Source organism: Arvicanthis niloticus, chromosome 3 (assembly GCF_011762505.2).
Source record: "Arvicanthis niloticus isolate mArvNil1 chromosome 3, mArvNil1.pat.X, whole genome shotgun sequence".
NCBI classification, from domain to species: Eukaryota; Metazoa; Chordata; class Mammalia; order Rodentia; family Muridae; genus Arvicanthis; species Arvicanthis niloticus.
This window is the reverse complement of record NC_047660.1, coordinates 61,197,057-61,213,041: the sequence shown is the minus strand read 5'-3', so window position 1 is coordinate 61,213,041 and position 15,985 is coordinate 61,197,057. Positions and strand designations below refer to the sequence as shown.

General features: G+C 39.1%; 1 protein-coding gene across 5 annotated transcripts in view; it reads right to left on the bottom strand.

Moving 5' to 3' along the window:
* Zdhhc20 (zDHHC palmitoyltransferase 20) overlaps positions 1 to 15,985 on the bottom strand; it is a 58,778-nt gene that overhangs the window by 36,641 nt on the left and 6,152 nt on the right. For all 5 annotated transcript variants that reach the window (XR_013109342.1, XM_034497686.2, XM_076930932.1 and 2 more), the window contains exons 2-3: positions 9,409 to 9,435; positions 4,809 to 4,912 (exon numbers count right to left, since the gene is read on the bottom strand). Coding sequence is in view for 4 of the 5 variants with exons in the window: in XM_034497686.2 (XP_034353577.1) it covers positions 4,809 to 4,912; positions 9,409 to 9,435 (131 nt within the window). In the remaining variant the exon portion in view is untranslated. The remainder of the gene's footprint in view (positions 1 to 4,808; positions 4,913 to 9,408; positions 9,436 to 15,985) is intronic.

The following is a 15,985-nucleotide window of genomic DNA, read 5'->3' as shown; positions in this document are numbered from 1 at the left end:
GCACCAGCAAGCCAGCTTAACGACAGTCATTGACTCTAATTCCAGAAGATTCAGTACCCTTTTCTGATCCTTCACTAACACCAGACACGTGTGCAGTGCAAAATCATACCTGCAGCCTAACACTCATACACATAAAATAAAACTAATAAACAGCTAACCACTGTTTCAAATGGCAGAATAAAGATGAATAAAACGAAATCTTGCTTTCAAAACAAAGAATTATAAAATAATAATTAAAAAAATCAGTGCAATAGCATTACAGGCACTATCAGGTCGCTGGTAGAGAAAAGACTTTCCCAGCGGTAGATTTTCTGCACTAAAATATCTACACCTGCCAGGCCAGGTGTGTCCACTGGTGCAGTAACAGCATGGCTGACAGATCTGATGCCCAGTCTACAGAGGGAATTCATTCCAATAGTAAATCTAGATAAATGCCCATGGCTGAAGGGTAGGCAGTGATGATGACATACACCACCGCTATTACTGTGGTTTTGCCAAGCGGATGACATGGTGTCAAACTGCCTTATAAATACTTATGTCTTTACCCACACAGGAGAGCTGCACTCTCAGCCTTGGTCAGAAGCTTGTTTGCAATGGCTGACGGTTAATGCAGACTTATAACTGGACAAAGTGCTAAGAATACATGACTGTTGACAGGTCAGCTCTAAACACATCTCCATCATCCCTTCCAAGGCTCAGGAAACACTGTGGAGGCGGTGGGGGCAGAAAGAATGTACGAATGAAGGACAGGATGATGAAACACTGTTTTCTGAACATGAGATGGCCATTGTACTCATGAGCTCACCATTACCTGTGCAAGACTGTATCAACATCCCATCACAGACAGGCAAGAAGCTAATAAAGCCTACCCCTAGCTGAGGAGATGGCACATAATGGCTACCAGGGATGGAAGAATCATTTTTCTTCAATGGTGTGACTATTGGTAAGTTGCTCATACTCCAGTAAATAACTCATATCCATGTTCAGGCAGATCATCCTTCTCTCTCTCTCTCTCTCTCTCTCTCTCTCTCTCTCTCTGTCTGTCTCTCTTTCTCTCTTTCTCACACACACACTCACACACACACAGAAAGAGAGAGGGGGGAGAAAGAGTTTAGAGGGTTTGGGGAAGTTTGGGGAAGAAGATAACGGGGGCTGAATATGATCAAAATACATTATATACATATATGAAACCCTGAACATTTTTCCTTAATTTATCTTAATCCTTATTTTAAGGTAAGATAGAAATAGTGATTTCAATAAAGTTTCCTGGAGACAGTGGTAGATAATCATAAAGGGGATATTTACCATAAGAGGGGATATACCTTAAAAATAAAGGGGAGCTTTCCAGAAAGACAAAGGAAAAAGAATCTTGGCAGGGGGGACAATGAGAGACAACAGAGTGTAAAACGCCCTGGTGCTGGAACAGAGTTCCCTTTCAAAGGCAATAGCATAAAGGTAGTAAGATTGCATGTGGTTCAAAGAGTAAGGCTGGCATGTTAAGTTACCACGTGATTGAACATCATCTGTTATCCTGCAATTCTTTTAGAGAGGATATTTTGCTGGGCATGGGGGCTCATGCTTATAACCCAGCACTTGGTAGGCTGTGGTAGGAAGACTACTTTGAATATAAGGCCCCTTGGGTTACAGAGAAAAACACTGTCTCAAAACCACAAAAGAAACAAAACAAGGAAAGAAAGCAGGCAACCATCTTTCTTGAGGCGATGGAATAATGTTGACCAGTTATCCTCATCTGTAACCACCCTTTCAGGTTTTAATCCATCTGACTATTTTATAGAAACAGGTCTGGTTTATACAATGGGGACAGCAGAGGAAACTACAAAGATTTTCCCTTCAAGAAGCCCAGTAGGAAGGAGGCTTACAGACATTGCAGCGGGACTCCAAGTCCTTAGTGAGCACTGTGGACACCACCTAACAGGAGCTTTTTCCTCCCTAGAGTAACTTACCCAGCTCTGCTAGGCCCTTCACTCTTTTTCTAATGTTACTTCAATTTTCTAAATTTATTATAATCTTTCTGCCATATGCTTGCTTAATACCTGACTTGGACTTTAATATAAAGACCAGATCTATCTAGTTTTCCTGTTTAATCTTTAAACCCAGCAGATCAGAAGCAAGACAGGTACTTAGTAAGCACCTGGTGATTGGGAAGAAAATAATTCCAGCTTTTGTAACTTAACTCCCCTAAAAAATTTAGGTTTTGCCTTTTAAGCGCATTTATTTCCCTGAGTCCTAGCCCTTAAGTGCTTTTACTTCTGATCTAATACAGTTCCATTAGCAGCAAGCCGAGAGTCTGGCAGTTACCTCTACAGTGCTAGCTATCACTATAAGGAATCTTAGTCGGCATTATGTCAGGCCATTCTTAAAGCGCTTTATACATTTTATATGTATTTACTATTTATTTAGTCCAACAATCCCATGTGTAGGTACTGTCTGTCTCATTTGCCAAAGGAAGCAAGCATTAAAGACAATCTCCACAGTCACACTGCTAGCAAGTGGTAAAATGGTGTGACTCCAGAATGAATCCTTATCCTCTCATGTGTCTTAGATGGACTAGGCACTGTTTGATTTTCTACTTATTTCCTGTGTTGGGAACTATTTACTTGTTACACATGCTCAGTTTTCTTTTGGCTTTTGTTGTCTTGTTTTGTGACAGGCTCTCACTATGTAGACCTGCCTGTGCTTTCCAATTTAAAAGATTATGAAATGGATAGTAGTTGGTAACATAACTTTAAGAACTAATTATTACCAAATGCTTTAAAAAACATATCTCAGAAACCAATAGATTTGATGTATGGTTTACTTCTCACTCAGAACAAAGGCATCCAAAAGAAAAAGTAGGCAACAGTTTGTGTAGCCTTAGTAGCTAAAGCACAGGTGTAACCTGACAAGGCAATTCCAACCCGATGGGACATAACACAGCTTACCTGTAACCACCCTAAACAACAGGCCCAATAAACACAATGTTATCTACCACAACAGAACAATAATAGTGAAAATGGCCTACAACATAGATGAACCCTACAATTAGAATGTTAAAGATAAGCCACACACACAAGCATTTATGAAAACGAGAGAAATGAAACTATACATAAGTAGGCAGAAGAGTGATTTCTTGTGATATGGGTGACATCTAAAGCTGATGGAGGGTTGGGAATATTCTGTTCCCTGAATTGGCATAGATGATGGCTAACATGCATTCAATTTTAGCGAAGTCTTTTGTTTGTTTTTGGGGGCATGATCTTTCTATTAAGTAGCTCAACTGCCCTGGAAGTTGCAATGTAGACCAGGCTGCCTTCAAACCCAGAGATCTACTTGCCTCTACCTCTCAAAGCTGGAATTGAAGGGTAACACCCCTACCGACACCACCCCATCATATGCTAGCTAGTTTTATGTCAAGTTAACACAAATTAGTTATCTGAAAGAAGGGGAACTCAGTTGAGAAAAATGTCTAAGATCTGGCTGCAGGGATTTTTCTTAATTAGTGGTTGATGGGAGGGCCCAGCGCATTGTGGGTGGTGCCATCCCTGGGCTGATGGTACTGGGTACTGTAAGAAAGCAGGCCGAGGAAGCCATAAAGAGCAAGGGAGTAAGCAGCTCCCCTCCATGGTTTTTACATCAGCTCCTGCCTCCAGGTTCCTGCCCTGTTTGAGTTCTTATCATGACTTCCTTCTATGAACATTAATATGGAAGTATAAACCAAATTAACTTTTTCTTTCCTGAGTTGCTTTGATCATGCTGTTTCAGTACAACAACAGTAATTCCATCTAGGACACCTGCCCTAGTTTGTAAATCTTATCAAATGTACACTTTTATTTCTTGTATATAGATTGTCTTTTAAACTATGAAGTAAAAGTTGGTATTTTAAACTATATGGTCTATAATTTTTAACCATTTTGAAACATTAACATGGAGAAAAACAACATTACTGTCATATTTGAATATTAATCCTGAAGCAGGAATACGTTACAAATTCTCCTTGTAAAATGTCAGTTCTTACATGTATCCCAGAGACAGGCATGATTTTCTGACAAGAAAACTAAAGCTCAGAATTAATGTGTTGAAGAGAGAGAAAAAAATAATCAAACTTAAACAATCTGAACTCTAAAGTGTGTGTCTGTGTCTGCATGCATTCAAGTGTGCTTGTGGATATGTGTGCTGTTTGTTTTGGTGTCTCACTATGTCCAAGGATGGCTTTGAATTTGCAATCCTCCTTTTGAAAGCTACATGAATAAGAGTGTGCCACCATCATGCTCAGCCACAGAAGAATCTTGATCACCTTGCTATACTAGATTTCAGGGAGGGAAGAATTCATTTGTGTCAAGGCAAGAGAGATACCAGTTGCAAAACCTACTGCACTTAAATGTTTATCTATATTACTATTACTTACATATCCTCCAAGCAGAGAAATGCAGTCACAGCAAGATGAACCTTAACTGTTTTCCACAGTGACACATCCTTTAGATCTAGCACATTTGTTCATGGCTGAGAAAATGTGCTGAGTTTCTAAAAACCAGTCCTACCTACCTAACTGAATTCTGACCCTAAATCTTTTTACTTAGTGTTTAAGAAAATTCAGCATGCCAGAAACTACTAGTATAAGTAAACATTTCCTATGCTGTCTATCAGTAGATTGTGCTGAGAACAAGCCAATGACTCACAGTCACATTACCAAGGAATTTTACAAATGGAAACAGAACAAGCATTTCAGCAAGGTTTTAACACAGTAAGACAAGGGGGTATCATTCCATAATCAGTTAAAGCATTTGACAATTTACCAACAGAAAATTTACCTCTTTGGAGGGGCTAGCGGGAGATGTGAATATTGTCATCCAATAGGACCATACAAACATAACAAAGAACAGATGGAAAGCCACAAGGTAAACAACGGTCTTTCCTGGTAAACAAAAACAAATAATAGTTCATTGAGTCCAGGTGAAAAGAAAAATGCATTACATTAAAACAGTACTTGGGTCATGAGATTTAATGTAATAAAAACTTTTATTTAAATATCAAATATATAGACTTTATTATTTAACATTAAGAAGATAGTAAGAAATATTCAATACTTGTATTTCAGAGTGTAAGATTATAAAATGAAGTTTACTTATAAACCATAAGTTTATGGGTAAAGGCTACATTTGGTGAGACTGGATTACATTCAGTTGCTGAGAATCTCAGATAAAAACACCTTTGAACACCTTCTGAGGTCTGCTGTAGTGTTTGCGTCACCACGCCCAGTTGGGTTTGAATTCTTAAAAGACAGTTTTTTGGACAGACTGGCCTTGAACTTAATATGTAGTCCATGGTGGCCTGGAATTCATGCCTCTCCTACCTCTGCTTCTATGTGAAGATACTTAGAGTGTTAGTGTAAGACATGTGCACCCATAACTGGCCACTGTAACTTTAAGTTTTCCTTAAATGTTAATTTTTAATAACTTTTAAATTAGTTAAAAGGACTCATCACTATGAACATTAAACCAGGGGGAATTGGAAACAGAAAGTTAAAATGTTTTTATTATCACCAAAAATAATGAAGAAATTTGAATAACTCAATTCTTGTCTGGGTTAGGAAGAATATTCTGAAATTTACTCTCATGCTCAACATAGGAAACAAAAAAAGTTAGCCACTGTGAATTTCTGCTCTAATCTTTCCCAAGTAGATTAGTGTCACATTTGACAACTATCAACTCACTGATATGGTATTAACCTTGTGTTGTGTTCTACAGTTTTTCTATTTGAAACAAGTAGGGTTGGCTTTTATAAGAAGTGAGAACCACTGACTAGGGCTGAACTTTTCTTGGTGTGAAATGTTCCATATGTACACTCTAAAGATAAGTTTGAACTTGTACTCATTTTTAAAGTCAGATTAAAAGTCATTTCTTCCACAAAAGTCCTCTCCCTTCCCAGAGTTTACTTTTCACAGGTCACTCTTCTGTAACTCACACTTGCTTAAACTTCAGTTACAGCACTTATTTCAATAAAGTCAGGTGCTTAAAAATGACAAATTTGAGCTGGAGAGATGGCTCAGAGGTTAAGAGCACTGGTTGCTCTTTCAGAGGTCCTGAGTTCAATTCCCAGCAACCACATGGTGGCTCATAACCACCTATAATCAGATCTGGTGCCCTCTTCTGGCCTGCTGTGTACATAATAAATAAATAAATCTTTTTTTAAAAAAACTTTAAAAAATGACAAATTCATAAATGCAAAACACCAATGAATCCTAGGGGACTTCCTGGTCACATCAGGCTTTAACTCCACTTCCTATGGGAAGCCTCTTAGCATATGACAGGCTTCCTTTCTAACCCTTATGAGTGTAAACAAGGAGGCTTAGAGAATTTGTATCTTAATTAATGTCACTTGTATGAAATCTGAAGGCCAGAATTGAAATTCACAACTGCTTGATAAAAATCTAAAATCCTTCATTTATGCCTTCACTTCACCAAATTGTGTTTTCCTCCACTTTTCCAGCCAGCATTTAACTAGTCAGTTCTACTCCTGTACTAGTATCTGAATTCAAAATAGAACCCAAATCACGACTTCCTCTATATTTCAAATACTCTTTCTTTTTAATTTCACTAATATTGTTATCCACACTAAAAACTAGGGCTTCAGCAAGCTGCATTTCTCTGTGCTGATCATCCCGACAGGTTAAATCTCATGGTCTACCCAGTGGGCTCAAAAAACACTGCTTCACTGTGCTGTTCTTTGGGAATGCATTTGGGGCCTCCTCTGACTTTTTTGGTATTTCCCCAGCACCCTTATAGTCACTTCTGCCCACATCTAGCCAGCGTTCTTCATCTACACACGACTAGACAGCTGTAAGGCATACGATATCACCAAAGTCCTTTAAACTTAACTACTGACAACCAAGACTAACAGACTCTTCAACTGTTAATTTTTTAACAAAATTAACTATGTATTACAAAATAACTTCAATTTTCACATGACTAATATGTACTGAAATCAGTGGGTGCTCCAAAATCCTACAGAGAACTTTATACAGAAAGAGAACATCAATACACAGACACCGAGAACTCTCAGGAGTGGTGGTAATTTAGAGCTGGTTATATTTTGCCCCTTCAAGTGACTAATTTTTATTCAAATATATTGGAAAGAATCCAGTGCCTTTTTCTAGTGTGATCTCAGATCAACTCTGGTATGTCTCCAACAATCTGGTTAGAATTGGAATGCTGTGATTTCAAGAACCCGAAGCATCAGCCTTTTCTAAACAATCTCAAAGATAAACTTGTTAGCCATATTTTGAACTGTTCTTTTAATATTTACTATCCCTTTAGGAAATTTCTACTCTCCATGCACAGAAACAAAATGGTTTGCTTTCAGTGTAATAAAATTAAGCTCTTAGCACAATGCCTGGGATATAATTAACAGATGATAAATAATAACTAGTAAGAGAAAATACTGGTTTTAACTAAATTCAAACTTATGTGGTTTGTTTTGTCTGTCTTTGGGGCGGTGGAGGGCTGAGGACTGTTCAGGATCCTGGTCCTGTGTGTGTGTTTATTAGTAGCCCACCACTGAGCTGCTCTTCAGTGCTTCTCCTCACCCCTCGTTCTGTTTTAGAGATAGGGTTTCTCTGTATGTCCCTGGCTCTGGCTCTTCTGGAGCTCTGTAGACCAGGCTGTTCTCCAACTCACAGAGATCCACATGTCTCTGTCTGAGAGCTCGGATTAAAGGTGTGTGCCATCACCACCCTTCAGTTCTTGATTCTGGGGTGACAAGGTCTTGGGTTGCTCCTAAACTTACAAGTGTAGCCAAGCTGGCTTGAAATGCACAAAGCACTTAATCTTAGTCTCCCAAGTGCTGAGATTACAAGCATGTCTACCATGCCCTGCTTATATGACTATTAAAAGGTAAACTTCTAGTCACATATTGAAAGTGGGCTGGCAAGACAGCTCAGCAGGTAAAGACTAAACAGAATCTGGCCCACACAGCAAGATGAGAAGCAACTCCCAAAAGTTGTCCTCTGACCTACTCATGTGCATTCACATATACACACATACACACAATGTGAAAATGTTTTTTTTATATAAAGTAAAATCTCTGCAAACAAATCAAAGCTCTAAGAAAAATCTAAATCTAGAAATCAAAAAGTCTATATTCAAAAATCACCTGTAACTCAATGTTTCCTATAAGATAGCCTTTAATAAAGGGGAAAAAGAAAAAGTATTCTTTAAGACATGGTTAAAAAAAAAACCTCAAGAATAATAATACAAATGAGAACTTTGAAAAAATAATGTCAAGGCTGATCAGATGGTATATGCCAATGACACCAGCATTTGGAGGCTGAGTATGTTTTCTCTGTAACTTTACCATTTGAAGGCAAAGAGAGGTGGATCTCAAGTTCAAGATAGAAAGCAAGTCCTGGCAAGCCTGAACAATACAAAAGACCCTACCTTAAAATATACAAAGCAAAATCTTCATAAATTCTCTGCATTTTGTGTCTATACTTTCACAATAGATAAAATAATTATAGAAAGACAGGACTACCAAGACTGAATCTATGTTTCTTCTATTACTGAAAAGTAGACTTAAGAGCAACTTTAAATAATCAAGCATGATTATCTCTGGTAATAAGAATAAATATTAGGCTGAGTGGAGCTGGTGCTCACCTTTAATCTCAGCACTGGGGAAGTAGAGGCAGGCAGATCTACAAATTCCAGAACAGCAAGGCCTACACAGAGAAACCTTGTTTTGAAAAACCAAAAATAAAATAAATCAACATTAATAAGTGTTAACTGTTCAGCTGTTTTACAATCTTCTGGGGTTTTGTATATTAAAATCTAAGTTTATTTTTGAAAGTTTACTTAAATGATACTCCTAAAGTTTTCTTTATGCTAGTGAAAGTCTTAGAAAAGATCCTTCCCTCTAGGTGTTATTTGACTGGTCATTATAAAATCTTTTATTCCCTTGATCTAATAATACAAATTTCAAGTCTGGTTATTTGGTTAAGTATCTGTGGGTAATAATGTGCTATTTTAAACAAATATATGAACAATGGAACTACCTGCAGCATTTAGGCATTATGAAAGATCTCCCCTCAACCCAGTGAAGACTGCTATTTGAACTGAAACAGAGAGAGTTCTGAGGAACACATAAGGCAAAAATGCACAAATTTACACGAGTAGACCACTAGGAGCCTTACAAACCCACAGCCATGTTAACCATGCAGACACTGTGTATCTGGGAAGAAACCCAGAGCGCGCGCGCTCTCTCTCTCTCTCTCTCTCTCTCTCTCTCTCTCTCTCTCTCTCTCTCTTTTTTAATGACCTAAGAGTTAAGATACATATTCCCTTTTAGGAAACAAAAACACTTTTATTCACTACTAAATAAAAAGTACATGGTTACAACTGAGAGTCTACAGTGTCTTACCTTTTTCTCCTGTTCTGGAAACAGTACCTAGAACAGAAGAAAAAAATTAAAATAAATACGCTTTATACACGAAGTTTATTTCAGGTTGAACATTTATCTTAATTTCATTTTCACAAAACTTTAAAAACATTCTTTGTCATTAACAATATAACTACTTAAAATGTTTAGACCTCTTTAAATTTCACGTGTGTTGACAGAGCTCTTTAGCACTCTCCTTAATCTCACAGCAAGAACAGGATTATTCTCTTTATTAGACTACAGTACACTTTACCAACCTCTTTCTGAAAACTGTATTCAAAATAAATTTCCCTTGAGCCTGGACGACGATTCAGTTAGTAAAGTACTGGCTGCAAATACACAGGGATATGTGCTTAATCCCCAGCACCGAGTGCTAGAGGTGAGCACATGCAATCCTAATTCTGAGTATATAGTTACAGCCAGATCCCTGGGTAGCCAGCCAATCTAGCCTAATCAGTGGTAATTTGATTGGGGTGTGGGGTGGTGTGTGTGTGTGGGGGGTGTAATAAGTAGACACAGCTAGACATGGTTGGATGGGAAGAAAAGACATAATATAAACAAAGGTGGAGGGATGGAGGGATGGCTTGGTGGTTAAGTTAAGAGCATGGATCGCTCTTCCAGAGGCCCTAAGTTCAATTCCCAGCAAACACATGGCAGCTCACAACCATCTGTAATGGGAACTAATGCTCTCTTCTGGTGTATCTGAAGACAGCTACAGCGTACTCATATACATAAATAAATAATTCTAAAAACAAAAAAACAGGCAAAAAACAAAGGTGGACAGTTTCTGAGAGAAGACATCCAAGAGTGACTTCTGACTTACACACACTCATATACAAATTTCCTTTTAACTGACACAGTGAATGATCATACCTATTTAGGCAAAGAGTAAAATAATTCATGTATGAATGGATCTAACAGATGGAAATTCCAAAAAGCCATAATTGGTCAAAATGCAGAGACGAATTAACCATGGAGGGCTCATTCCCAATTAAGACACAACACAACCCTACAGCTAAGGCTCAGAGCACACTTCAGAAGAGGAAGAAGACTGTTAGAGCTAGAGGACCAGATAAAATACTCTTATAGCAATCAGAATTCACATCATCACTGCTGATGACACACACAGCAGAGTCAAAAATCTACGGGGACAAATGTATACGAGGCAGCCAAACACAAGTTATTTAGCCTAGGAGTGTATTTGGTTTTGGTTATGCACACACGTCTTATAATAATGCACTTGGCAGCCTAGTTCCTTCACTTACACATTCTATGTTCACACATTCCTCTCCTAAAAGTACACTTAGCAATCACTGATGCCCCCGATCAAGCTAAACAAACCCCATCTCTAAACAACAGTATATATTTCCTCTCTCCTAGTTAACAACTCAAGTTAGATTCTATTCAAATGTATTCCTAATGTATCTAAGTAAGACTAACTGAAGAGCCAGTCTGGTCTGAACTGGTTTGGATGCACGCTCTGACTCCTACAAAAATTCACTACTTACTATCTTATGCTTGCTTATATAAGATTAGGTATGCATACAATTAAAATCTCAGATGTATTATGAAAAAGGACATACATTCAGAAAAACGATACGACCCATCACCAAAACAGAGAACACCCTCACCATGCCCCATAGCAATCAAATTACTCTTGAACCCCATAAACAGAAGCTCAAGTAACTGGGCCCTTCAGTATTCAGCCATGTGGTCTAGTGTCAGTTCTGACAGTGTGTCCTCTATAACAATCTGCACCACCACTTTTATTTCTCTTTGAATAAAATGATCTTGCTATTTTTGAAAATTAATGTGAGCCCAATTTCAAATGTTTAGGTAAGAGCCAACCTAAAACAGACAGGTAAGCACCTATCTAGAAAGACAATTACCATCAGTGCATTCCCAGCCTTGTAGCTAGGGAAATCACAACAGGGTTCAGCTACTTTAGGTATGTATTTCCATATAAAAAGGTTCCTTGCAGGCTGAAGATGGCTCAGAGGTTAGGAGCACTGGCTGCTCTTTTAAGGGTTCAGTTCCCAGCATCCACATGATAGCTCACAACCATCCGCAACTGCAGTGCCAGGGGATCTGACACCCTCCTGGCACTGCATGCATGTGGTGTGTAAAGACATATGCAGACAAAACATCCATACACAACATTTTTTAAAGCCTCCTTGGCTTTGATTAGTTTTATACTGATCTTATGAATCAATGTGGGGAAAGCAGATACCTTTATACTATTATCTTAGATTCCATGAATATGCTATCTCTAGTTTAGATTTGTATCCCACCAGTATACTTATTAGATTCATTCCTGAACTTCTGTTTTTGATGTTATTAGAAGAACTATTACTAGAAATACAAATGAGTTTCACTGACCTTTTATCTTGCTAAATTCACATTTTAATTCTAGTGGCTTCTTTGAGAAGTCATTGAAATTTTTTAGCAAATGATAGTCTAGTATGTCAATAGGTCACACATCTTTTGGTGATGAATTTCTACAGTTTATGTACTTTTAAAATATTATTTTGTGTATATGAGTGTATGTTGTGGACGGCCCTGGCCTTGTATTTTGATACTAATTCCCCTTTCCTATGAGGGGCTGCGGAGGAGGTGTGAGTCACTGCACAAGTGATTTCTAGTGACCCTTCTGCCCATCTTAATTTGTAAAAGAAAGGCTGGAGCCAGTGATTGGGCAGAGGAAAAGGAGGTGGAGATATAAAGATTGGTGGGAAGAGAGCAGGGGGAGGACTGGAGGACGACTGGAGGAAGACAATGGAGGAGGAAGATGATAGAGACGATGACAGAGACGATGACGACGATGGAGGAGGACAGAGGAGGACGGAGGAGGACAAATGGGAAGCAGGAGGTAGAAGGACAGATGCAGGGTCTGGAAAATCCTCAAGTTATAAAGGTCTCATAGCTGGAGAACAGAGTAGTGTAGGAGTATCTGCCCAATCTAGGTTTACAGAATATATTCATAATTACTGAGTTGTGTTTTCATTGACACATATTCGGGTTGGAGATTTAAAGATCTCCCACTACAAGTGTACAATTGCATGTATGTCTATGGACCACATGCGGTACACACTCATGTGGGTACTGTGGACTGAAACTGGCTCTGAAGAGCATCCAATAGTCTTTAAGTGCTGAACCATCTTTCCAGCCCGCTATATATGCCTTTTTTGTTACTTTTGAGACAGAGTCTATCTAGTCCAGGCTAGACTCTCCTGGAACTCACTGTGTAGATCAGGCTAGCCTTGAACTCAGAAATCTTCCTGCCTCTGCCTCCCAGGTGCTGAGGATAAAGGTCTGTAACAACATGCTTGGCCTGTGGTATGTACTTAAAAAAAATTATTTATATGAGTACACTGTAGCTGTTTTTAACACACCAGAAGAGGGCATCAGATCCCATTACAGATGGTTGTGAGCCACAGTGTGGTTGCTAGGAATTAAACTCAGGACCTCTGAAAGAGCAGTGTTCTTAACCACTGAGCCATCTCTCCAGGCTGTGTATGCACCTTTAAAGATAAAATAGTTCAAGAGTCTACACTGATGTTTTTAATTAAAATTGATGCCTATAGTTGTTGTTTTTCAGACAGGGTTCTCCAGTGGCTCAAGCTGACCTTGAACACTCAACCCAGCTGAGGATAAATACTGAAATTAGAGGTGAACTCTACCACATTCCATTTATAGAGTCCTAAGAATCAAACCCAGGGTTTTCTGCATGCTAGGCAAGCACTTACAAACTGATCTCAAATTGTTCCAAATTTAGGCAAAAAGAGCCCTTACAAGATCTTCACTTAACAGCATTTACATTTTTTAAAAATTTATTTTGTACATAAGCTTGTGCACCAGGAGGTCAGAGGACAATTTTCAGGATTCAGTTCTCTCCTTCCAGCACAGGAGTCCTAAGGATTGAATGCAGACCAGCAGGTTAGGAGCAAAGGGTCTTTACCTGCTGAACCATCCACCAGCCTAATAATTTTTTATTCTCTCCCACTCCCCAGCATTTGGGAGGCAGAGGTAGATCTCTATGAGTTTAAGGCCAGATTACTCTACATAGTTGAGTTCTAGGATAACCAAGATTATGTTGAGACCCTATCTCAATACAAACAAACAAACAAACAAAACAAACCACACAAAATTATGTTTTAAACTGTGTGTATGCATGTGTTTATATGGGTGTGTATATAGATGGCCTGCAAGCCCGAAGATGGCACTGGTTCCTCTGGAGTGGTTTTAGGCACCAGAGAGCTGCCCAACTTGATGCTAGGAACTAAACTCAAGTCTTCTGTATGCAGTATGCACTCTTAGCCAATGAGCCATTTCTCTAGTCCATGATTTTTAGATTTATTTTATGTAACATAAGTGCTTGCCTGCACTTATGTATGTGCACCAAATTCATGCCTTATACTGAGGAGGCCAAAAGGCATTGAATCCCCTAGAACTAGAGTTACAGTTTTGAGCCACCATTTGGGTGACAGACAATGTACCTAGGTCTTCTGCAAGAACAGCAAGCACTCTTAACTGCTGTACCATCTCTCCTTTGTTTTGACCTGGCATTTGTATTTGTTTTCTTCCTTGAGATTCTGGATTCTCAAGGACTCAAAGCATGATAATCAGAATGCCTTACAATGTTCATCCAAGAATCTTAAGATAACAAGACCAGTAATACTGCAACTGAGAACAAGATAAAATCTTTCCCTGTTGTTGACCAGTGCAGGGGTGGCTGATTCAAGATTCAGCTTCACAAAAACCTATGACTGTAGCTAAGGCAGACACTGCTGCTGAAGGTGTTAATGGACGTTAATATAACTTAATTTAATAGTTATCAAAAAAGGCTGATGAGATAAATTATTCATTAGCTAAAAGTGCTTGCTGCCAAGCCTGACTGAGTTCAATCACTGGGTCCTATATGGTAAAAGAAGACAACTAACTCTACCAAGCTGTTTTCTGACCTCTACACACATACATGCCTTAGTGTGCTTATGTATGTATGTGTACCCACAGGCACACACACATATGCATAAGAAGATAAATTATTCCTGCCTATAGAATTCTAGCTAATATAGACAAAACAATGATATTACAAAATTGTTTACTGCTTTTTCAAGCAAGAATCCTCAAAGGATGCTAAAAGGAGCCCAGTGAAAGTACCAAGGAACAGATGATTGACAGTTTCAAGGTGATTCCATGTAAAATATCTGTCTTATTTTGGGCTCTGTGGAATCAAATGTTGTGCTGGCTATTTTTTATTTTATTTTGTCAATTTAAGATTAATATGAGAAGAGGCAACCACAGTTAAGAAGCTGTCTCTGTAAGACTGGCCTGTAAGTCTGTAGACATTTTCTTAAATAGCGACTCATGAAGGAGCTTGGCAAGGCAATAAAAGTATTAGTCATTGGTCTCTGCTTCAGCTCCTGCCCTGACTTCTTTCTATAAGTGGCTTTGGTCATGGTGTTTATTTCACCACAACAATAGAAACCCTTCCTAAGGCATAAGGCGAGTGCTGAGACAACTTGAGGTGCCACCTATTTTCTAGGGAAAATGTAACAGGACGAAAAGGTGAAGTACAGCGAACAGAGCCAAGGGAACACTCTTAAGCACAGCACAGGTTCTGCAATGACAAAGCAGGGAGCTCTGCAGGAAGGGGCCCAGCTCCAGCTCTGATACTGTAAGCAGGCTGTGCCAGGAAGGGTGTGACCTTGGTGAGGCAAGTCACACGGAAAGAGCTTGGCTGGAGCCTGCTGACTGCACTTCCACAGCTGAGCAGCAAGCCCTTCCTCGAAGGCAAATCCACATGGTGGAACTCAGTCTACCAAAACACCCACAAAAAGGAAAACTGACTGCACCTTTAACAGATGAAAAGCCTTCTCACACTTCATCTCAAGTGGGGACCAAGTTAAAAAGTGACACGGCATCGGCATCGCTTCTGCAGCACTCCAGCTCCAGGATGCCCAATCTAATCATGAGGAAACTTCAGAGAGACCCAAACTGAAGGACATCCTACAGAGCACGCCTGTGATTTTAAAAATGCCACAGTTACAGTTCAGATTAAGGTACTAAAGAACAGCTATAATCTCTGAGACCCGCCTCCCTTTTTATTTGCAGTCTTGTGGCTCAAACCAAGGGTTTTGTACATCCTCACAACCAACCTTGTTCTATGAGATGGGAACTCACTATGTAGTAGACTGGCCTTGCACTCACTACATAACTCACAATTCAAAGAGCTGTAGAGCCACTTCATAGAAGTTGGCCTTGAACTCACAATCCTGTCTCTGCCTGAGTGCTGAGACTGCAGGCATGGACTACTATGCCCATCTTGAATGTGTAACCCTAACTGGGTAGTAGAGCAGGAGGAAGAACAAAGTTATGCTGTTTGCAGAAAAAGGGACTCAAGTGGAGATAATCACATTATGCAAATTAAGCTAACAGAATGACAAATGTTTTCTCTCATTTATGGTTCAAACGTAACAGCAGAAATAAACTGGGCCAAAGGAGAATAAAGAGAATTGTGACACCAGGAGAATATGCTCAAATACAATATATATGTACA